This window comes from Molossus molossus, unplaced genomic scaffold (genome assembly GCF_014108415.1).
Source record: "Molossus molossus isolate mMolMol1 unplaced genomic scaffold, mMolMol1.p scaffold_m16_p_7, whole genome shotgun sequence".
NCBI lineage: Eukaryota > Metazoa > Chordata > Mammalia > Chiroptera > Molossidae > Molossus > Molossus molossus.
The window spans coordinates 74,479,056-74,504,858 of record NW_023425401.1 but is presented as its reverse complement, the minus strand read 5'-3'; the positions used below and the strand labels follow the sequence as shown (position 1 = coordinate 74,504,858).

Sequence of the window (25,803 nt, the reverse complement as noted above, 5' to 3'; positions counted from 1 at the left end):
TCCTCTCTCTCTAAAACCAATAAAAAAATATCCTTTGCTAAGTTTAAAAAAAAAAAATAAGTACATTTTTAACCACAGAATATTCTATTGTGTTCATCAGTTAGCCCAATGTGTATATTTTAAAGATGTGAGTGACTTCCTCAAACCTTTATAACTGGTTCATGGCAGTCAGATTAGAACACCTAAGTTTAATTCACTTTTGCTTTTTAGTATTTTATTTTTAAACACATAATTATTTTTAAAAATTAATTTAAATTATCTATTAAAAAGAGAAACTTAGATATTAACCTATAACAAAGGAAGTGATTACAATGTTATATACTAATATTCATCTCAGATAGCAAAGCAATGGCATTTACCTTAAATTTATGTCTCTGCTCTGCACAGCTGTTGAAGAACCACAAGTCTGTCTCATGGCTGTAAATGTAACAAGAACAATAATGCGACCAATTTCATACCTAAACTAAATTAAGTAGATCTCTCATAGGCTAGAAAATGGATAATATATTTTACAAAAAATATTTTAAATTACAGAATATGGAAATATGCATGTGTGCATATACAAATATGCATGTGTATGTGCACATGTATGTAGGAATTTATTCTTTTCAATCTGGAAATTAGTTTCATGAAATTAAAAGCATTACATGTTCTCTGGCTAATTTTCTTCATTATGGACTGCTATGGATATATCAAGTCTGGGAAGTAATAAGAGTAGATAAATAAAACAAATTAAGATAAGAGGCCATCTTCAGCTGTTATTTTTAGGGTTTGTTTTTCTGGGATACATAGCAAAAATGTAAAAAAAAATCTGGTAATGCTTAGTTTAATATAAGATTCAATTTGCATCATAATCTTTGTATATTAATCACCAATATGTCATTAATCAATATATTTACTGATTGGCCCTCTTTAAATGGTGTTTCATGTAATGATTAAATATGTAAACATGTTTCAAATACATATATTCAGCTATTTATATATGAAAGTGAAATCCCTACTACAATTGGTATTTAAGCTCATTAGATGTGATTTTTCTTTCCATCTTGCATTAGATATGCTAATATCTATGCCATCTATAGAACAATGTATATAAAAAAGTACTAGTAGATAAATAGTAGTCTGCTAGAAACAGACTCTCTAACATGTCATACTTCAAATCTGGTCACCACTTTTCTACATCTAAAAGAAATTCAGGCCCAGCCAGTGTGGCTCAGTGGATTGAGAACTAAGAGGTCCCGGTTTAATTCCTGGTCAGGGCACATGCCCAGGTTTCGGGTTTGATCCCCAGTAAGGGGCTTGCAGGAGGTACTTGATTGATGTTTCTCTCTCACATTGATGTTTCTATCTCTCTCTCACTTCCCCTACCTCTCTCTAAAAAAAAAAAAAAAAAAAAGAAAGAAATCAATAAAAACATATTTAAAAAAATAAGAAATTCAGTTGAATATAACAAACAACAAATATTGTTCTGGTGACTTGAGCCATCAAAATATTTTTCTAAAATCTGTATTTTCTTTCAAATTTTATAAAGTAGTTCTCCATCAAAACTATATATTAAAAGGAAAAACATATCTCTTTTGGTCCTCCGACCAACATGATCTATTAACACCACCAAATACCTTGTCTTACAAGTGCAGATTTTGAAACATTTTCACTTATCTCTTTTAAATCTAAAAGATAATCTACATCAGCTCTGTTATGAAAAATTGATTGAACTCTTAGTTAAGTAGCAAAAGAACTAGATTGTAAGAGAATCACAAAAGTTTCAAAGTGTTGATTTCATATTAGTTACAATTTTTTAGCAAAACTAGTCTACCGTTTTCTTTAACATAAGTGCCAAATACAGTCAAATCTCAGTTCTTGTCTCCCATCTCCAATAATTGGGTTCTCGACCAAGTTGTTCATGGAAAAATGTCTCAGTTGTTGAAAAAAACTTTGGTTCTTGATGCAACAATCCTTCTAGGCTCATACCGGTATGATCAGTCACATATCTTTCAGGCAACAAAGGAGAGGATGCGTGACTATGAGTCAGTTTACCACTAAACCTCACTTTCTTAACATTTCAGAAAATTTTGCTGTGAATATTTTCATTTTTTTGCTTTTGTTGCTGCTTATTATTATTAAATATATACAGTAAGTCACCATGGGTCCTAAGAAGATTAGTGATAGCAGCAAAGTGAAAAGAAAGGTTGTGAGAAAAACAGAGTTTAAAACAGAAATAATCTCAAAGTATGATAGATGTGTTAGGGTGTCTGATCTGACTACTGAGTCTGGCATGGTGAAATCAATGATTAGAACAATTTTAAAACAAAAAGACCACCAAGAGGGCTGGTGTTGCTAAGGGTATGAAAGTACTCATGAAACAACAATCACAGGCAATTTAGAAAGGTTAAAACAGGGAATCATTTGGGGGTCTGGAATGGATTTTTCAATTTACATTATTTCTAATGGGAAAAAATAATTCCAGTTTTTGAATAATTGCCTCTCCAACAGCCAACCTGAATGTATTAAGTTTGACAACCAAGATTCCACTGTAGTGCAATTCAAGTTAAATTGTATTTGCAGATGCAAAAATAAGTATTACTTAATATCCCCTATTGACAGCATGTGTAAGCCAGTATACAATGCTATTAGGTTTTTATTAGATTTTCAATACAGTCCCAGCATGGTTTAAGTTGCTAAGCTTATCAAATATTATAAAGTACTAAAAATGTACAATCACATTATATTAACTGTGGCAGTATATGTTTTGGTGTACAAATAAGTCTTCAGTCATTATCTAAATTCTCATTCTTAAAAACCAACTTTTCATTTCTATGACATTTTGGCATCAGATCCTATTAAAATTATAAAATAATAAGAGTTTTATATCTATATAATGGAGGTATATTTATATCAATATGAATCACAAAACACTAAATATAAGTGACACAATAAACTATAGTAATGGTTAGCAACTGAAATTGTTAAAAGGTATTTATAAACTTTTAATCACCCTTTTATAATAAAAATAACAAAATTGAGGACTTATTTTATTTATACACTTGGTACATGAGCAACAATTTCTCACTTTAGAGTCATTGCTACTATTTTCATATTATTGTGTGGAAAATTATATATATTTGGTTAAACAAAGTATTAAATTTTGCCTTCCAATATAACAAAACAAAAACAAAATATAAGCCCAGACATTCCCTTCCAGAAATATCCTGGTAACCATCAATAAAGAAACTTCTACTGGACTTAGCTTTGGACAACAAAGTACATCTACTTTGTCTAATTTGTTAAGAGACATAATAAAATAGAATTGGGACAATATATAGTCCCTTTCAGATATCAAAAACAGTTTACTCTTTCCTACCTTTGGTTTATGCTGCCAGCTACTAAAACTCCTTTGCTATACCAACAAGAAAGCAAACTTCCCAGTATGAAACCATAGTGAGGAAAAGCATTTCATTTGTTATCTTCTGTGACTTTTATGTAAAATTTTCTCTGTCATGTAAATGTTTGGAAAGGCTTTTATGGAATCAGATAATTTAATGAAAATACTCAAATCACTGCTGTTACTTGAGAAAGTAATAGTAGGTTGGGGAAGTAATAGACACAGGTTGGGGAAGTATATAATGGTAAGTAAGATGTCTCACTACTCACTACAGAATTACTGATTAGTTAAAACAAATCTAAGATGGATATAAAACTCATGCTGATTCAATATAACTCACTTGAAATCATGGCAGACATCTGTGCTTTGATAAAACACATGCCTGATTCCCAATTCTCCCTTCTTCCCACTCATTCCCCCAAAATAGGTTTGTTCCCAAGAAAATATATTCTTATCTCAAATCTTTCTAGGGACCATAAATTTAATCTAGTTTTCAGGTAATAATAAGTAGTTTTGCATTGTGTACATTAATACCCTATAATTCCTTATCATAGAAACTAAGCTTCAGAAGGCTATCATGTAAGACTTGGTTACTAACATATGCGAGTACACCTAAAAATTAAAACAGACAGCTAGGCCATACAAATTTTCAAGATAGTTTTGTTAAAGCAACAAGAAAGATCTTTACTTAAAAACAAAACAACAACAACAAAAAAAACTAAGCTTGCTTCATTAAACATGTATATAACATGACTTTTAAAGAAGCACTGCTTATCTTCCGACAGAACTGATAAATGTTTTGAAAGATATTTTATGTGACTCCAGATACCTTTCAGTGTTTTTAAAATACACCCTAAAAACTTTTCTTTCTTGGAGAGAATGTCATGTATATTTCTGTTAAGACTATATGAAAATGGTTACATTTTATAACAAAAAGTTACTTTAAAAGACATACATACTATTAGCTTCATAGGACAAACATAGTGAATAAGGACAACAAATTCCAGAATGTATTTTTATAACTGTAGCAACAGCAGTAACTTGGCAAATTCAATTTTTCTGACAATCTTGGAGGTTTTCTGCATTTATGACTTGGCTAAACTGCACAATGGCTGTCTAAGCCTGCTTTGTTTTATTCCATACCATTTTACTATGATTGCTTTTAAGAAAGAAATTTCACATCCTGCTCAGTTTGGCTCAACTGTTAGGGCCTCAGCCCCTGCACTGAAGGGCTGCGGGTTTGATTACTGGTCAAGAGCACATACCTTGGTTGCAGATTCAATCCCTAGCCCCGGTTAGGGTCATGTGGGATACAAACAATCAATGTGTCTCTCTCACATCGATGTTTCTCTCTCTCATTCCCTTCCTCCCTTCCATTCTATATAAAAAAAAAAAAAATCAATAAAAAAATATCCTCAGATGAGGATTAACAAAATAAGAAAGAAAAGAAATTTCTAATTTTAACTTGTTTGTGAATAAAATTCCATTAAAATCACAAACAGAAGTTTTATACAAAACTTTTTAAACCTAAGTATATACCAAATGTGGTTCCTACATAATTTTTTCAATAAGTGACCTTGTAAACACTTTTGAAATCTATGCTAATAGAAAATTATTTTTCTCTTTTAAGAAGATAAAGTAGCCCGACGAGCGTGGTCCAGTGGTTGAGCGTCGACCCATGCACCAAGAGTTGCTAGTTTGATTCCCAGTCAGGGCACATGCCTAGGTTGTAGGCAAAATCCCCAGTGAGGGCATACAAGAGGTGACCAATCGATGTTCTCTCTCATTCATTTTTTTTCTCTCTCTCTCCCCCTTCCTCTCTCTCTAAAATCAATAAAGAAAAAAATTTAAAAAAAGATAAAGTGAATTCTCTTTTTAAATTGAAGTATCTACATATGCAAATATAATAATTATCTGTATACATACAACTGAGTCTGCATTTCTGTTCTCATTATAAACATGCTTTAAGAACTTATATAAATATACTCATTGACCATGGACATAGACAATAAGGTTGTGAAATCCTGGGGCAGGGCAGGAACTGGGTGGAGGAAGGAAATTGGGGACAAGAAGGGGGGACATCTATAATAATCTTAACAATAAAGATTAAAAAAAGAAGAGGCGGAGAGAAAAAAATATATATATATGTATATATACTAACATGTTTTAAAGTAAGACCCCCCAAGAACAGGAATACTTTACCTACCTGCAGTGGTCTCTGTTTATCACTGTTCTTAGGAGTTTTTAATCCACTTGTTTGCTGCTGTAAGATAAGTTGTCTCGCTGCTTGGAGAGCCTAGAAATAAAAAGAGAAAAACATCTAAATATTTTGTTAAAGGTAAATTGATGATCAGTTATCCCTTAGTTAATAGTATTTAATGTATTAAAACCCCACCTAACCCTCCTTTCTAGAGAAAATCATTAAATATTCTGTTTTTTCTAATGTGAACAAAATTTACATAACACACATATACAAATTTACTTAAAATCACAGAGATGGAATTTATCTTGCAGCAAATAAACTTAATTTGTTTAAAGTACTTAAAAAGGAAAGAATCACAAACTGCATCAATAACCTCATTTCCACAAGGAAATTGTCTTTGAGTGTTCAACTAAAATGCCCACTCCCTTTTAAATTATCATTCAATTTGCATTTTCATATTACAATTTTGAAGCAAAGCAGTAGACTTCAAGTGTTACCGGAAGCTGTAATTAAATTTGACAAATCAACATCAGATTATCTTGAAAGTGAATTAATAAGAATTTTTGCTAAAGATTTAAAACACCTATTTTTGTAATTACAATTTGAGGAGAAACATCTCATTTGACAAAATATAGTGCAATTTTAATGCCAGACAAAATTGAGTGGATTTCATTTCAAAATCAGAGAAAAAAGAAATTACCACTCAACCAATCAGGTTGGTTTCTGTGTGTGACAAAATATCAATCAAAATAGACATTTTCATTTATTTTTATGGTTTCTTTCCCACTCACAAAAGTAAAACTTAACATAAGAAATTAATGTAAGCATTTCATTTACCAAAAGTGAGGCAGTTTGGCAATTACACTATAAAAACTTAGTGCCATAACAACAACAACAAAAAACCCACATATTGAGATATTTTAAAGGTAATGGTATAAACTAATTTAAAAGAAAAAGAAAAAAAAGAAACTTTTTCAGAGCCTCTACTGTACAAACTTATTTTTTCTCTCAAAAGCTGAATTCAATGGACACTAATAATGAAATTTTCTAACTCATGAAACTAAAATAAATTACTACCTTCCTTTGTTATTCACTGTTTTAAAATATATGATAAAGTTTTCCCAATAGGGAAAATATTTTATACCAATTTTCTTCTATAATAATTAAGATTCTAAGATGAAAAAAAGTACAATTTCTATTGGAATCAATGATCTGGTTTTCAAGAGAGTTCCTAGTATCCATGACAACAGTTGCTTTGACAAGATGTGCATATGGCATTACACTGCCAGCTGGTGTGAACAATGTTTGAACTACTGCATTGAGACGCTGAGCAAACAGAAAAAGTTGCCATGTCTTAACCCTCAGGGAAGGCAGTCATCCCCTGATCAATTATGAAAAGACAGAGAGGAGGGCTGCTACAGTCTGGCTCCAAGCAAGTTTTGAGAAGGCAGGCAGACATAGAAAACAAAGTAAATAAACTGAATGCACTAGCACCATCTCCTAACAACATTGGTTTGTCTTCCCTTAGCAGGATCTGGCATAGTTAGTAAAGCACATTTTTTGGAAACATACTCACTCAAAAAATCTTCACATTTTTTTTTTTTCTTTAAACTTTCAAGTTACTACAAGTCAACCTAAATGTTTCTAAGAATGGAACATTCCAGGGAACTCAGAAAATTTTATTATAAAGTTTAGTTTGAATAAAAGACCAAATAAAAATTAATTCCATAAGCACTTTACTATCAAAAAGCTCAGTATGAAAATTTCACTTCATAGTCCAAGTAATATAACTTTCTTTCCAAATCTCAACTTAAAAACTAACTACATGTAATATTTTTCAAATGGAAATTACTATAGTGTGACTTAGATAGACTGTGTCAAGGTGAAAGTCTCAAAAAAAGAAATCAGTCAACTATTTTCCCTTTTGGTGCCAAAATCCACACAAAGTTTACCTGATATTTTCATATAATTGTTTTCCCCTTTGAGTTCCTTAGTTTATTTTGCATATATTCAGCCTTATTTAGTTTACATTCAATCCTGTAGTCATTTACTATTTTTAAAGGATTCTAATGAGAATAGTTCAGAATCTTGAAGTGTAAATCATCCAATCAGACCCCCTCATATTAGCAAATGGAGAAAATGAGGCCTGTGCTTTGTTCACAGTCTCCAGGCTTCCAGGCTAGAGTGCATTCCAGTGTACCATGCTGTTTGTTCTGTCAAAGGAACTGTTAGATGGCAACGAGTAAACTTTTAGTAAAGAAGAACATATGACATGAGGGCATATCCATTTATCAGAAATTAAACAAGGAAACTACAATTAATCTTTTATGTTCTGAATTTGTGTTTGAATGGAACAACTATTACAGAACATGTGTCATGTTTATGGCTAAGTATTCCCACCATCCTTGAGTTAGATTTAATCATGTAGACTATGAACACCTGATAGAGATCTAAAGTTTTGTAACATAACAATCATTTGAGCAGTTATTAGTAATAAACTAAAAAATTCCAAAGCTGGAAAAAACAACTTTAGAAATTGTTTAGCCTAGTTTTCACATTTTGTAGACAAGTAATTAAAGAACCAGTACTAAAATAGCTTGATTAAAGTCACAAAGCAGTAACAGTACGGTCAAAAGTTCAGATTTTTGTCCCTCAAGCCTAAAACCCTATTCATTTCACCACCCCGCATTACATTCATTCAATTCAACCCAAACAAGTAACCTAATGAAATATGTAATGCCAAATGGTGATAGAAAGATACTAGAAAATTAGGTATACTGGAATTACAGCCCATGAAAATATCACTAGACAAATGCATACATGTACACTGTTGTTAAAGGAGTAATAATAATAACAATAATAATAATAAAAGAGCATAAGATAGTTGGCTAAAACATGCTTCTACTTTTAAAGTATGTAGTTTTCATATGCATTTACATTTATCTTTAAAACAGTCAAGGATAGTCCGGCCAGTGTGGCTCAGTGGTTAAGTGTTGACCCATGCACCAAGAGGTCACCTGTTCAATTCCCTGTCAGGGCACATGACCAGGTTGTGGGTCAAATCCCTAGTGGGGGGCATGCAGGAGGCAGCCATTTGATGTTTTCTGTCATCGATGTTTCTGTCTCTCTCTCCCTCTCCCTTTCTCTCTCTCTCAAAAATCAATAAAGATAAATAAATAAATAAATAAATAAATAAATAAATAAATAAATAAATAAATAAAATAGTCAAGGATAATCTTTCAATACAAACACTTATGAAAAAGAACACTTTGCCTATTTCAACGTTCTTTTTTGCAGCAGTAGAGACTGCTTGCTATAATAAACACGAGAGGTGGGAGAACAAAAACAATTCCAAGAGATCAGGAATGATTAAAAACTTCTAAGCATAAATTTTTTGCAGCTTGCAATCCTGCAGGCATCACATGACATTTTTTATTTTCAGTATTTTGGATAACATTTTAGGACTTAATTTCAGTAAACAATTGCTCAGACAAATTTAGTTCAACTTTGCAATTTATTATTGTAGCTACTCAAAAGATTAAAGAGTATTATCTAACATAATTCCATTAAAGTAAGGTGTTAGGTGTCAGATTGTATAAAATATTACTTTGAAAATCATTTGGCCACTTAAATTGGTATATAAAAAATTTTAATTCCAGAACCATTCATAAAGTTTTGTGAACTATTTAAGTGTTTCTATGATTACCCTCTGGGAAAAAAAAATTAATTTAGAACCAAGGCAAAAGACATTTGTTTACAAATCTTTGTCTAATATTGTTTGAGTCTCATTCAAGTAAATAACAAGAAAGAGGTTTCTAAGGCAGCCAAACCTATCTAGATTCCAAAGGCATATTTGTTGTAAATTAAGAGTGCATTTTACTTAATGAAGTTATCTAATTTTAGTAAAGCTAAAGAAAATTAAGATACAACCTTTTAAAAATTGGAATCAGATTAAATTAAATATTTTGAAAATAATAAAAGTCTTTTTAGTAGATTAAAGATATACCTTTCTTTTTTATTAGGCTGCAAAGGTATGAAAATGCACATGTTTTCCAGAATTCAGTACATTTTGCTCTAAAATATTTATTAAAAACATCATTCCTAATAGTTACTATGCAATTTCAAATAAAGCAAAACTTTTAAGAAAAGTAAAGTTCAAGCATATCACCTTTCTACAGTTGTAATAACTTTATGCTAGTTATAAACCTCATAGAAAAAAATAATTCTAATAAGTAGGTTAATATGAGAAATAAAAGTGAATAATCTTTGTCATCTGTCTGATCAATACTTTTTTTTCTTCTTGTGGAGCACTGAAAACTTTACCTTTTTTTGCTTTAAAAAACGGAAATAAAATTGTTTGAGACTAGCTTACATAAACCCAGTTAAACCAAAGATGTTGAGCACTTTACGGTTTATAAATAACTTATTTTTTCAAAGTAAATCTTTGTATTTTGGGAAAAAACAGACATCACTCATATCTCTCCCCATAAAAATAGGAATGCTTAACCTATCAGCCTGTTGCGTTTGAGACATTAAAATGAAAAATGACATCTACATCCATTAATATCTTCAATGTATAAACAGCACAGCATGACACATTCTTGAGAGCTGAAGGCCACAAAATCTCTCTGAAACATAAATAACAAAGCACTCAGAAGCACATTTGATGTTGATACTCATCTCTGAGAAAAACACTGCTGCCTAGGCTTCTTATGAAAATAGATGTAGCCCAAATGGATCTCCTGTAATTGGTTTCAGATAGTGAGGTTAGAAGAAATATGATACAAGAAATGATTATGTGGAACAGGAGAAACAGAATGTTTACATAGGCACTCCCTAGTCATACTGACAAGGGTGTATACTTTGCAGATAACCAGAACAACAACAACAAAAATTGTCAGCAGGACATCCAGAATTTTGCTCTTCATACTCACATATGACATATTTAACATGTTAAATACTTAATATAACATAAGTTTTCACACAGAGTTTTATTTTATAATTATTTTCACAAGTATGGTTGTTAAAAGTATATTCAGATCCTTCACAAAGGATATGAATTCCTATTCTGTTTGGTCTTTCCTCACATTATGTTCCCACTAAAAAGAATATACTGATAAATGTAATCATAAGTCTCATAATGCTATTTAATAGAATAAAATTAATCATCTAATTGTCATAACCCATTTTCAAACAGCAATCTATCAGAGTGAAATTATGCATCTGTAGCTATTGACCTTTCATTTTATCATGCCTGATACATAATTCGACTAAACGTGTTGGGGAAAAAAGCTAAATAGTATAAAATATTTTTGAAAATAATTATTTTTGTTTTAGAGTATATTTTTTACAAAGTTAAAGAATAAATGTGTGGCTATCTGGTGCTTATATTGTGAACTACTATGGAGGCCAAACTGAAAAGCTAAGATCATTTATTTTATGGTAGTATATAATAAGAGAGATAAATTCATTGTAAAGCATCCTATTTCCCATTCAAATGTCAGGCTATTTTGGTTTAGCAGTCATGAAGTGAGGTAAACCTAAAGGAGAGACAATCAAGATATTGAACATGTAATAGGATGGATCCTCAATTCATCCTCCGAAGTTCTAACAAAGTTCTTGAAGTTCAAGTCCAAACCAATACTCAGTGTATTCCAGTATGCCTCCAAACTTCCAGATAAGCTCAGAAACCCTTCCACAAAATAAGCCTATGAGTTAATTAACTAATGTCTAAGACAAGTTTTGTTTTTTTTCAGGTCTAAAATAATACGCAGTTTAATGAGAGAAACACAATTTTTTCCTCAGAGCTGACATTCTACAGGCTGCAGAAAATGATACTAAGTAGCCTGGCATTCATATGTCTATTTTCATTACTTTACTAATGATAATAAATTGAAAATAGAACACATAAATATAATCTATGGCAATACTAAATAAAATTCTTGTTTACATATTAAGAAATTCTATCCAACTTTAAAATTTCCAAGTATAAAAGGTAACTAATTTTATTAACATTTATAGTTTTACAACATCTCTTTTTTATGGTACATGTTCCATAAATGACAATGGTTTATGTGATTTTTTTTTTCCCATTATTTCCTTTTCTGCTATAAAATATTTCATTATTTTCCCAAACATACTTTGAATTTATTTTTTGTTTCTCATATACTTTAACAGATATTTTTCTCATAATGAGGCCAATATAATATTTTGTTTCAATAAGGATTGAAGATTCATTACTGCTATATTTTTATAGTTTAAATTGACATTAGATATTAACTAAAAATACATGCTGCTAAATTATAATGTCTAAAAGTAAACTATTATTTAAATCCTGTACTCTGGATTTCCCCTGCAATTTAAAAGATTGCAAAAGAGGTAGCACTAAGGAAATTATCTGTAGGAATAAAATATATAAAAAATTAGTTGTAATTAAAATTTATTTTTTGCAAGGTACCAAGTAAAGAATTAAGTATTGCACACTTGTGTAGGTAGGGGGTGATATAACATTGTTTTTACCCTCATAGAGCTTACCATCCATTAAGAAACATCTAGTTGAATGTCAAAATGCCATAAAAATATTTTTAAAACATTTTAGGTATTTATAATTAGAAATTATTTTCATTTGGGGAGCTCAATTTTTTATAGGGAAATAATACTTGGGATGAACTTATATGAGAAATAGTTTATCTTGTGGAGATTGAAAACCTGGCCATGTTAAGTAGAAACAAAGAATATATGGGCTCATAAACAATGAAAATAATTGATTTTGGATAAAGCACATTTTCAGTTTAGTAATTAGTGAAATATCATGGTTCGTTGGAGCTAATTATGAATATAACTAAATAAGAGACAAAGGGTCTTGATATCATTTAACAGGTAGAAACAAATGGTGCTGAATCCAGAAATTATGGGATAAGTCCAGCCCAGGACAATACTGAAATCATGTTGTGAAGGATAAATGAGAAGTGGTTAAGAGAGTGGGAAAATATATGAGATAGAAAGACCAATTAACAGGTATGTGCAACTGTCCAAGTAAGAGATAATAAGAATTCACTTTAATTGAATATAGGAATCACAAAAGGAATATAAAAGTATAACTGCCAGAGCTTAGTAACTGGGTATTGAGTAAAGGCTAGGGAAGGATAAATGATGACTCCAAAATTTTAAGTCAAGGATGACTGGGAAAATAGTTGTGCCACTTTTGGAAAGGGGGAGTCATATTACAAAACATGGGTTTTGGGGAGATGATGATGCTGTTTGCCTGCTGGAAGAATAATAAAAAATGTTCTTTAGTAGATACTAATAATGCAGAGCTCTAGATTGAGGGTAATCAGGCTGAATAAGGATTCCTGAAAGTAAGAGATTCGATAGTAGTTAAGACAAAGGGAGAGTATTAGCTTGTCGATAAAGAAAGTGAAGAGAGGAGATGTCTCTAGGCCCCAAATTAGAGGAACATCTACATTTTATTGAGAGGACATGAGGAGATAGTAAGAATGGAAGACAATAAATGGAGAGGAGAGCATAGTAATTGAAGTGAAAAAGGAAAATGTTGCATATAGAGGTAAAAACACATGTCCACAGTTGTACATAACAACTTTACTCCTAATAACCAAAAGGTAAAAATAATCAAAATGTCCATCAACTGATGAATAAATGAATAAACAAAATATGGTCTATCCATATAATGAAACATTACTCAGCCATACAAGGGAATGAAACACTGACAGATTCTACAACATGAGTGAACTCCAAAAACATTATGCTAAGTGAAAGAAGTCAGTTATAAAGACCACAGAATTATGATATCAGTTATATCTCAATAATGCTAGGAGAAAAAAAGGAAATGGGTAAATATTGAAAAAAAGTATAGAAAGAAGATGGATGATGTGCTCAAACACCAAAATCTCAAAGAGGTTAATGAAACTTCTTGTCGATTTGATAATTTTCATATCCTATCAGATATCAGTTCCTATAGAGTATTGAAGTAGAAGTTAGATTGCACAGAGATATTGGGAAATAAATGGAGATGTTGTAGGTGGCAGGAATGGCGTTCCAGGTGTGTCCTTGCAGGGTTTAGGTCTCCACTGATTGATTGGTCAGTGCCAGGGCAGGGGTCATTATCCAATGAAGCTGGTCCTGAGGTCAGCCTTGGAAGTCACTGGTGTGGTTTTGTTGCTTTTCTGGGCCTGGAGCTGAAATACAACCTATGCCTAGATGTTATCTCTAGGGAGGGAAAACTGCATGACCAGTGATATGCTAAAGGAGGAAAGGTCACCTTGGGAACAATATCCCACTTTATAATTTTCCTTTGCTAGGCATCCAGGGCTTTCCACTCTGGTGACTTTCTGTACCTGACCCATGGCCCTTACTCTGCTTAAGTCTGTCTAACTGCCTACCATATCACAAAACCTTTGCCATGAATGCAAATAATTATTTTGATAAATTCTGTGGAGACCAACATAAAAGAGAATTGTAGTTTGAGAGCTTTGTCTGTGGAGACCAAAATAAAACAACTATGATCTGAGAGCTTTTGTTTGCTTGTTGCTTTAAATAAAGAAAACCTGATAATAAGCTACTAGAATAAGGAAAAATAAAGCTGTAATAAAGATAAGAGAATTGAGAAAGTCACTAGGGGGGATGGAAACAGACTAAATGGAGCAGCTGGAGTACAGACAGCCCTTGTTTATCACGGTTAATCAGTTCTAGACTCTACCGCAACAAATGGGTTTCCACAAAGTAGGATAAGTTTTTAATTGTTATTCATTTATTTTTTCATTAATTAATTAATTAATTTTTGTTACAGATGTTTCTCCTTTTCCCCCCACTAAATGATCCCTCCCCCCTCCCCACCTTGTCCCTAGCTTTGTTGTCCATGTCCATTGTTCATACATACAAGCATATAAGTTCTGTGGTTTATCTTTCCCCAACCACCCTCTCATCTGGGGATTGTCAGTCTGTACCCCACTTCCACGTCTTTGGGACTACCCCATTCCTTAGACTGTTATGTTCATTATATTCCACAAATAAGTGAGATCATGTGGTATTTGTCTTTCTCTGTTTGGCTTGTTTTGCTCAGGATAATACTTTCCAGGTCCCTTCATGTCGTCTCAAAGGATAAGAGATATTTCTTTCTTACAGCTGCATAGTACTCCATTGTGTATATGTACCACTGCTATTTTATCCATTCGTCTACTGTTGGACATTTGAGCTGTTTTCAGATCTTAGCTCTTGTAAATAGTGCTGCTATGAAAATGGGGGTACACATATTCTTTCTCATTGGTGTTTCAGGCTTCTTAGGGTATATTCCTAGGAGTGGGATCACTGGGTCAAATGGCAGTTCAATTTTTAATTTTTTGAGGTAACACCATATTGTTTTCCATAGTGGCTGCACCAGTCTACATTCCCACCAGCAGTGTACTGGAGTCCCCTTTTCCCCAAACCCTCGACAACACTTGTTATTTGATGATTTGTTGATGGGGGCCATTCTGACACCTCATTGTTGTTTTAATATACATCTCTCTGATGATTAGTGATGTTGAGCATTTCTTCCTATGTCTCTTAGTCATTTGTAAGTTCTGTTTGGAGAGGTTCTAATTAGTTCCTCTGCCCATTTTTTAATTGGTTCTTTGTCTTCCTTTTGTTGAGTTGTATGAGCACTCTACATATATTGGAGATTAACCCCTTATCTGATATATCATTAGCAATGATGCTCTACCATACAGTGGGTTGCCTTTCCATTTTGATGACTGTATCTTTTGCTGTGCAGAAGCTTTTGAGTTTGATGTAGTCCCATGTGTTCATTTTGTCCTTTGTTTCTGATGCCTTAGGTGATGTATCAGTGAAAATTCTGCTGTGTATGATGTCTGAAATTTTGTTGCCTACAGTTTCTTCTAGTATTTTTATGGATTCATGAGTCATACTTAAATCTTTTATCCATTTTGAGTTTATTCTTGTGTATGGTGTAAGTTGATGGTCTAGTTTCATTTTTTTGCATGTAGCTGTCTAATTTTCCCAACACCATTTATTAAAGAGGCTGTTCTTACTCCACTGTATGCTCTTGCCACATTTGTCAAATATTAATTGAGCATATTGCCTTGGGTCCATTTCCAGGTTCTGTGTTCTGTTCCACTGGTCTATATGCCTGTTCTTGTGCCAGTACCAGGCTGAGTTGAGGCCACAAAGGATGGTGGCCTGTGTGCTCCATCCCAGAGATGTGGGGAAAAGCAGCAGCCTTCATCCCTTGGAGATTCAGCCTTTCCCAGGTGAGGCAAAGAAATCAAATTGAGGCTCATTAATAACCAGCATCTATCCCACCCTCTGGAAATCCTCTTAGGCAGAACACCAGGGCTACATTCCAAGCCGCTGAGTAACTGAGACTACTAGCCACCAGGAGAAAGCTAGAAGATAACTGAACCTTTCCTGGGTTTGCAAATCTACCCAGGAAAGTAAGACTTGACAGTAGTGTTTAACGTGAGCCCACCTAGGTTCATCAAACCCAGTATAGGGAGCCACAAACAGCAGAACAGTAACACCCACAGGGATTCTTTATATACAGTCGCTACCCCGCACTTCAACATTTGTTTTAATATTGTGATAGAGTGAAGCCTTGAACATCAAAGCGCGAAGTGGGAGGGACAACTGTAAATGAAAGCTTGATGGGGAGAAAAACATCATCATCCTCTGAGACTGGTTGAAGGGAGAATCGCTAGATTTTCATGCAAGTTTATAAGAGGAGAAAGTTCACAATGATGGTCTCAATTAATTCAGAAAGTTAAGATAATGCAGTTTTCATTGAGAATAAGAAAAATATTGGAATTGCTGGAAAAACAGAAGTGAGGAAGCTTGTCTATCATTGTTCTGAGAAATATAGCCAGTAGAGTAAAAATTTATATTTAAAATGTTAGAGTATGAAATGTGCTTCTACAGACACTGATGACATATGAGTGTCTTTGGCAATGCTACATCCAGAACTAAATAAGGAACTACCTACTTTTCCAATGCTATAATGTGATGTCATCACTGCTCAGTCAGAGAGAGTATTTTTAAACTTTTAACCTGGCCAAAAGGCCTGGTACCTCCAATTATATCAAGTATAAGAGAATGAGTCACTTACAACATATGGTATGGTATTGTGCATTCTGAAAAATGGTTATTTTTAGTTTTTAAAAGACATCAAAATAAAAAATATATATCTGTGATACTGCTACTACTGGCATAGCCAACTATTTGAAAGCTTTCATTTGCAGCTAGGAGAGAAAGTATGATGTTACGGTATTGCTCAGATTTCAGAAGACATTTTTCTACCTTTTATTAATTGAGGAACTTGGACTGCTTACTTAATCACACTACTCCTTAATTTTCTTGTCTATTAAATGCAGTTAATTATATTTACCTTTACCTACAGGTGATTGGTGAATCAGAGAAAAAGTTAAAGTATAAAGTAATATTATTTCAAGTGAGAAATTTTGAAATTGCTCTACATAATTCCTCCAGTGGATATATGTTCTTCCATGTGTCAGTACTGGTCAATTGAGACTCACTCTTGAGTTTTAGCTTTATAGTGACTTTGCTAAATAGATATGTGCATTATAACTTATGGGACTGGCATATAGTAATTCCTGAAAGTTTATTTCAATACTTATTTAGTTTTTCACAATCTATTCAAGTAGAAAAATGTCCCATTGAATAGGAAGGATATCTTAACAGCTTTATGTTCTATCATACTTTACAAAAGTATATTTTAATCTCCTTTGAGACTCAGTGAAAGAGTTTATAACTATATGAATGTACTGGAAAGCTGTATCGCTCTCCTCCCTCAGGTCACCATAACCACATCTACATGAATGTACACATATACTACATGCCCTATCCTATGGGATCATCTGCCCTCAGGAATCTGGTAGTATATTAAGAAAGATAAAAAGTATATTCACTATCACTAGAGTGCAATACAGAAATGTTTTGAATTCCTTTAAACAGAAGTACAAAAAGTAGCTATGGGGGGTTCAGCAAAAACAAAAAGGAAGAAAAAGAGAATTAATGCTTATTAAATGCTCATTATATGCCAGCTATAATTCTAAACACTGGACTACTGGATGTGCTACTTCATTTCACTCTCAAACCACTCTCCTTTTATCATAGATGTCTAAACTGAAGCTCAGAGTATTTAGGTTATATGTCCAAGCTGCTTCACATATCCTTAAAATGATATAAGAGATTTGAACAACCCTGTGGCTGACTTTGAAGCTAATGCCCTTTTTACAAGGACAGTCAAGAAGAGTGTATCAATGAAGAAACTTTTACAGTAAAAAACTTAAGTAAAAACCTTCTTGGGGCATAAAGAAAACAAAATATATTCCGAGTCACTAAACTAGCATTACTGTTATGCTAACTAAAACGACATAAATAATTATAAGATTTTATTAAAATTCTTTTAATTTGTTCTCATTTTTAATGAGGAGAATTAGACAAATAAGTTTATATACTAAAAGGAATTTACTATCCTTAAAAAATAGTGCCTTTTAAATTTTTAAGCACTTGATTCAGGATGTTGGTTACAGACAAGAAACCAATATTAAAGATGGTAATTTTTATTTTATTATCATCATCATTTTTGTTAATCCTCAACTGAGGATATTTTTCCATTGTTTTTTTATTTTTTTAGATAGACTAAAAGGGAGGGAGGAAGAGAGAAGAGAGAGAAACATTGATGTGAGAAACACACTGATTGGTTGCCTTGTGAAAGACCCTGACCAAGGGTGGGGATCGAACCTGCAACTCAGGTAAATGCTGTTGACCAGGAATCAAACCAGCAACCCTTTGGTCCACAGGCTGACACTCTAACCACTGAGCCAAACAGCGCAGGGCAAAGATGTTAATTTTTAATTAACCATAACCAAACAAAATAATATGATTTGTTAATGAGCATTAAATAATATATACTGTGTTCTGATGAATTTAGAAGTAGGGTTCCCAGATGAAATACACGATGTCCAGTTAAATTTGAATTTATTTGTATTTTTGCTTGCTAAATCTGGCAATCCTGGTCAAAAAAGTGTTTCAGAATGTTGCCAAGATTTGTTTATACCAAGTTTTTTATTTAAAGGTAAACACTATTTAATCTCATCATTGAAAATGTCTTTTTAATCATAATGAGCAACGATATCATCATACCTGTGTTTTACAGGTGAGTTAGGGAAGTGACTTATGGGGCTTAGGCTGCTGTCCTGTGAGAAAGAATGTTCATGTGGCTACAAAGGCATATAAAAAGGATGAGGTGGACTGCTGCCAAAGAAAAGTAACTGAGCAAGTTATTTGAAAAGCCAGACCAAAAAAGCAGAGGAAAAGTTACTTTAGAGTTAATACTCTAGATTCTTGCAATTGAGACACAGATGAGAAAAATGCAAAACTTTGTTTCTCTGTTCACCTTCCCTCAGAAAGGATGAAAATCTGTGCCAGGAACATTGAGGCAAAGATCCTGCCTGGCATTAAGGGGAGGAAATACTACAGCACATCTAAAGGAAAGAGCCTTGAGGCAGAAAACCTGTGCTTAACTAGAAGCTAACTAGACTAGTCCTAGAGGAGGAAAGAGATGGTGAGCATAAAACCATTTGAGAAGAGAGTCCTTGGTTAGTTCAGCTGCAGACACAGTAGGTTCAGAACCTGTAAAGGAAAGCCCCTAAAGCTAAATTTAGAATATCCTTAGAAACAAAATGAGAGTTGCCCAGAGTTTTCTGAAATTCCAAATTCTAATCCCAGCACTATTCCAAGTTTCGGTATGACCTCATCCCTATCAATGATGAACTCTGAATAAATTCCTTCTTCCTTGTTTAAAATGTGCTAGTATAATGAGTAAAACATAAAACTAATTGAGGAGAGAAAATACTAATCACTGACAACCAATTGCTAATGACGTGCTGCAATTATTCTAAAATATTGATTGAATGAATAGAGGTAAGAATACTCTATATTAAAATGGATATTAGGCTATATTAGTCAGAATGTAAATGATACAGCACATATATGAGTGCATAATACATTTTGAAACTAATTAGCAAAAAGAGATTTTAGAGATCTTGGGCAAATTCTCTTTAGAGAGGAACCTGGGGTTTTTCCATTTAATGTTTCAGCTATTATGAAGCTTAGGTTAGATTATCTTCAGCAAATAAAGTGGAAAATTGTAGTAATTAGAAAATATTTATAATACCCACTTAGTGCTCTTTTGGTAGAAAAGAACAGCTCCAGAACCAGGAGATATGAGGCCCAAAAAAGCTTCTTGCTTATAGGAAATGACTTGATAATGTTCCTAATGGAGACTATCTCTATACTGTTTTGTTTTCACTCTTGCTTAATTCCACTACCACAATAAAACTGAAGACTAGGAAGACTGGGGAAAAAAAATATTTCTCCAACAAAGTTTGTTCAGTGGCCCACTTGTTGAACATATATATCAAGTCCAAACCCAAGAAGCAAGTTTCTGCATCCTAATTTAGCACAAACAGCAATTGTATTGAAAAAAATTCTAACTTATCTGATAATCTTACTTGTTAGGTGAATACATTGAATTACCCTTAATATCTAGTACTATAAGCTCTTTAAGGGCCATAAACATTTCTATTTATATCCCCAAGATTGCACAGCACTGTAATTTGCACCAGTCACTCAAAAGATATTTAATTAAAAAGTATGTTTCTTTAGACATTTCTAAACTTGTAAAACATGGAAAAGTTTAGCTGGCTACAGATATTTGAGATGTAACTTATACCCTAAAGGAAGAATCTTTGCATTCCTCCAGGAATAGTCACAGTGCCTTGCACATGGTAGGTCCTCTTCAGATCTTCACGTTGATGACTCTGGGGGTTGACTAGTAATCTACAACACTGAAATAAGCATAACTATAACTTCTTTCCTTTTATCAAATTACATTACATTTTTTATCCATGACTTTTTATATATATATATACATACTTTAAAGTCATAATCTAGGAAATGACAATTGATTTAAAGAAAACTTTATCTCACAGTCTTCAGTTAGAGTCCTTTAATTATTTTATGTAGATTGTTTAAGTATAGAAGAAAATTGTTCTTTAATTTGCCTTTTAAGCATAGGTGTAAAAAAAAGAATCTACACATGTTGGTATTTTTGTTATTCAGTTTAAGTATTTGCTTACATAAAAATGCAAGTATTGTTCATGCTTTTTCAGATTCAATTACCTTCAAAATTAGAATTCTACTAAAACCTTTTTAATATTTATTAATGTACACCTAAAGAAGTACTCTGTGTGAAAGAATAACCTATTTGGCTCTGGCTGGTGTGGCTCAGTTGGTTGGAGCGTTGTCCAGTGCACCAAATGGTTTTAGGTTTGATTCCTGGTCAGGGCACATAGTTTGGTTGAGGGTTCGATCCCTGTTTCACAGTGAGGATGAAAAATATACATATTTTTAAAAAGAATAACTTATTTAGGCAAAATATACAGTTGTTTTAAATCAAAAACAAAAATAAAATTCAAATTCACCAAAGCACACCATTACATCCAATTCTTAAAAAGCTCATTTTTATTTAAGGTAATCTTTTTTGATACATTTTTCCAATTTTTTTTCAAATTTAAGTAATATCGCAATAAACTTCCCTAATTTAGCTCTGCAATTATCTCCCCAAAAAAGTTTAATGTTGAGATTAAATCATTTTTGGATATTAAATTTTGATGCATTATTATAGTGCTTCATTAGAATGGCTGTATTCATTTGCAATTCTACCCTAGTGTATGAGAATGCCCATTCTATTAATACTATGTGTTATCACTCTTTTTTTAGTCTTTTTAAAATAGGCAAAAATATTTCATTTTAAATTGCTTTTCTTGCCTCATTAAAAATTGATGTTTTAAAAATATATCCAACATCTAAATGCATGTAGATATTTTTGTAGTCTCACTTAAAATTAGTGAATTTGGTCCTGGCGGGTTTTGCTTAGCGGTTAGAACATCGGCCTGTGGAACAAACGGCAGCAGCATTGATTCTAGGCAAGGGCACATGTCTTGGTTCCTGTTCGATCCTGGCCCTGGTAGGGATCAAGTGGGAGGCAACCAGTCGATGTTTCTCTCACATCAATGTTTCCCTCTCTGTCTCCCCTGACCTCCTCTATTTGAAAATCATTAAAAAAAGATCTTTGGGTGAGGATTTTTTAAAAATTAGTGAATTTGGTGGACCACTGTAGCAGATATTTCACTGATTCACATTATTTAACTAATATTTACTAAGTCTTTACTCTTTGCTACATACTGTACATAAAATGTGGACAAGATAGGCAATGTTCTTGTCCTCTCAGAGTTTATAATTTAATCACTGACAGGAAACAATGACCTGATAATGTTGCTTTTTATTTATTTTTTATTGTATTATACACTATATGAAAAAGATCACTGAATTTCATTGATCATGCTCTGCCTTTAATATTAATTGTTCACAATATGGTACATGAAAATAATGTGAGGAAGAACCATTCACCAAAAATTTTAAAAGTTTCACATGGGGTAAATTACATGTGGCTGGTAATTAAGAAGGATTATATTTTTAATTGCACAAAAGTAACGTCACTGCATTCCAGAAGCAATTTTTTTTTTCTGTAAGGTTAGAGATAAAAATTTTAAAAAGTAAATTACCATCAGGATAATAACCCAATTATTGTATCCTGTCGCAGACCATGTGCTGAAGTTTCTTTCAAAAGTGGCTTCCCTTTTTTAAATACATAAAGATTCTGCCCAGAGGAGTAAGAAGTTTACGCATTTTTAAGAAAAGTACTTTCTAGCCCTGGCCAGTTTGGCTCAGCTGTTAGAGAATTGGCCTGCAGTCCAGAGAGCCGGGTTCGGTTCCCGCTAAGGGCAAGTACCTTGGTTGCAGTTTGTCCCTGGCCCTGGTTGGTCGTTTGGGTGGCAGCCACTCGATGTGTCCTTTTCACGTCGATGTTTCTCTTTCTCTCTCTCTTCCTCTCCCTCCCTCCCACTCTATCTGAACAAAAAATGGAAAAATGTCCTCGAGTGACGATTAAAAAAAAAAAGAAAAGTGCTTTCTAATTTAATGTTTCTCCTCTTTAAATTGATCATTTTGGCTTGTTACCAAAAAGGAAGCACATGAAAGAATGCTTGTAAAAAGATGACTAGTTAGACTGGAAATTAAAACTTTATTTCTGAGGGTCACTCTGGGAAGATGCTTTGCATTCTTGGAGAAATCCCAACTGGCTTTTGCTCAAAATGGCACTCTTCTCCCAATGTCTCAAAAGATATTAAACCTCACATAGAAGAAAGATTTTGTCACCCCTCACAAAGGCTTCTGATTACTGAATGATCCATCTAAGAACTGTATAATTTCTCATGGAAGCTACATTTTGGCACTCTCTTGTAATTATCTTCATTTACACACTGGCACCTAACAGACAATTCCCCAGTGCGGAAAAATAGGCTGTACTTGCTCTGATCACCTTTATGTTGAAATTAAGCCATTACCCTGAAACCTGAGACATGCTATTGTGAAGTACCCTGGTATTTCTACTGTTATCTCTTGTATGTTGTTCTAGGAGAATGTTCACTGCTAGAATTCTCTGGCAGAAACTCAATTTCTGAGTCCATTATTAATTCATTACAAAGTCAACAACAGTTGGGACACTGATATACAAATGAGTCATTCTGAAATTGGAGGACAAATCCAAAATATATACTCAGAACCTTCATGTGATTTCATAGCCATGGATATTACTGTGTAAAAGGGGAAAATTATCAACATCTCACCATGCCCACACAAAATTGTATCTTCACAATTTGAACCTCTATGATAGTGCTACCTCCCTGTGCTCTTTTTTGTAAGAACTGTTTTTAAAGGCCTCAACTATGTCATGTTTAATGGAAGGGATAACATAAATAACACCTTGAACACATCTATCCATGGGACAGTCATCATATGTGGACCATCACCTTCTATGACATAAAAATGTGCTCCAAAGATGAGTTAAATGATAGGCACTAGGGAAGAACCATGGGTAGTACAGAAGCATAACACAAACTAGGAAGGGTGACGGTGATTGAAAATCACAAAGACCAGTAGAACATTTTACATTTCTTTTGTTTCTATGGCTACTTACTTAAGAATGATATCAAGAACTAATGAAATGATAAAGTCCACCAAAATATCCAATTCCTTACAATTTAATAGACTCTTGGGTCAAAAATGCTGCTACTGTTCTGTGAAACTCTTGAAAAACTATCTTTATTACATTGTACTATCTGTATAATATTTCACTGTTAAGTGCTGTTTCTGCTAAGTTAATCAATTTCCGGATGAGGAAAAAATAAAAATTATTTCATATGCAAGGAAAATAAGAACATATTTAAATATTACAAATTTATTTGAATATTGACAACTACAGGGTTAATTTACAAATACTATATGAAGTGTTAACCTTCTGCTTTGAAACTGAAATGATTATATTTCAAAATACATATTTAAATTTATTTTGTAATTCTATATACACTGTATGAAAAGGAAAGAAACAAGTATAGACATACAAATATAATAGATATTCTTTCCCTTGGTTACCTGAAGTTGTTTTTTAAAATCAAATTAAAATTATAAAATTTATACTCAGGTGTGACCAAAATGAAACAAATATTTGACATATTAGAAATCCTAGTAATTGTAGCATCAACTTGCCTTTAAAATAGGGAATTGTTTGTCATTTGCTATGTTCCCTTTGCTCACAATCTATAAAAAAGGGTAATTTAATACTGAATATTCCCACTAAATATTTTTTAAAAGAAAATTCAATTATGTTAGATTCCAAAAATGAGAACTTCTTAGCTGAAATTTATCTTTAAGAAGAAATGGCTTACTTTGCAGATATATGTTTAAATAGGACTACAGAAAGAATGTGAAAAATAGTGAAAACAAACCAATTTTGAGGACTTCTTTATCCAAAACTTTGTTATGAAAACTATAAATCATGCTAACTTCTCATTTTGGTTCTCTCTGGACATCCGCTATAATGACTCCCTACCTAGGTGCTTGATCATTAGAATCGTACAGTACGCTATTTTATAAAGATAAATTCTTGGGCTCCACTCCTAAATATTCTGATTTAAGTAGGTTGAGGTGAAATCTAAGGGTGTTGATTTTTTTTTATCCTCACTTGAGGACATTTTTCCTTTTTTTGTTCAGACAGAGTGGGAGGGAGAGAGAGATAAACATCGACATGAAAGGGACTCATCGAGTGGCTGCCACCCGAACGACCAACCAGGGCCAGGGACAAACTGCAACCGAGGTACATGCCTTTAGCGGGAACCGAACCCAGGTCTCTCTGGACCACAGGCCAACACTCCAACTGCTGAGCCAAACTGGCCAGGGCTAAGAGTGTTGATTTTTTAAAGCTCCTCAGGTGATTTAAAACAATTTTTTAAAAAATTCATTTTAGAGAGAGAGAAGAAGGGAGAGGGAGAGAGAGAGAGAAACATAGATGAGAGAGAACATTAATTGGCTGCTTCCTGCATGCCCCCACTGGGTATTTGGCCCACAGCCTGAGCATGCACCCTGATCAGGAATCAAACCAGCAACCGCTTGGTGCATGAGTTGACACTCAACCACTGAGCCACATTGGTGGGGCCTCCTCAAGTGATTTAGAGAACTTTTACTCTAGTAGGTAAAATGTTGACACTCTTAGTAATGGTAGTCATGTTTTTTACTACTACTATTATTATTCATTATAACTGATATAATGCATTACTAACTGCATGGTAAGTAGGAGAATGTCACCTGACAGTTCATTGGTTCCATTTTCACCATATTTTACCTGTTACTAATATTACTATGGTACAAATATTTTAAAGCTAAAAAAAAGTTTTAAAACATTTCATTAAATTATTTCAAATTGCACTGTGGAAGTAGACCTAGAGAGTATTTACCAAGATCATAAAGTTTGTTAATAGTATTCATTTGACTCCAAGATTTCCCATTTTGTCTTTTATTTTTCTCACTATACTACCAATTTTAAAGGTGTACACATAAAAAAAAAAAAGACTTTAACCAAAAAACGTATATGTATATATACATAACTCATGGACACAGGCAATAGGGTGCTAAAGGCCTGGAATGGGAGTAGGACCTGGGTAAAGGAGTTATGGGGGAAATAGGGGGTGGGCGTCTATAATACTTTCAGCAATAAAGATAATTAAAA

General features: G+C 33.1%; 1 protein-coding gene across 5 annotated transcripts in view; it reads right to left on the bottom strand.

Annotated features, from left to right (window-relative positions):
• Nucleotides 1–25,803, bottom strand: part of FOXP2 (forkhead box P2) — a 355,837-nt gene that overhangs the window by 198,285 nt on the left and 131,749 nt on the right. For 4 of the 5 annotated variants that reach the window (XM_036246291.1, XM_036246293.1, XM_036246294.1 and 1 more), the window contains exon 3: nt 5,589–5,678. In XM_036246291.1, the coding sequence (XP_036102184.1) occupies nt 5,589–5,678 (90 nt within the window). Of the gene's footprint in view, nt 1–359; nt 418–5,588; nt 5,679–25,803 lie in introns of all 5 variants that reach the window. The other variant, XM_036246295.1, reaches the window with a different exon arrangement.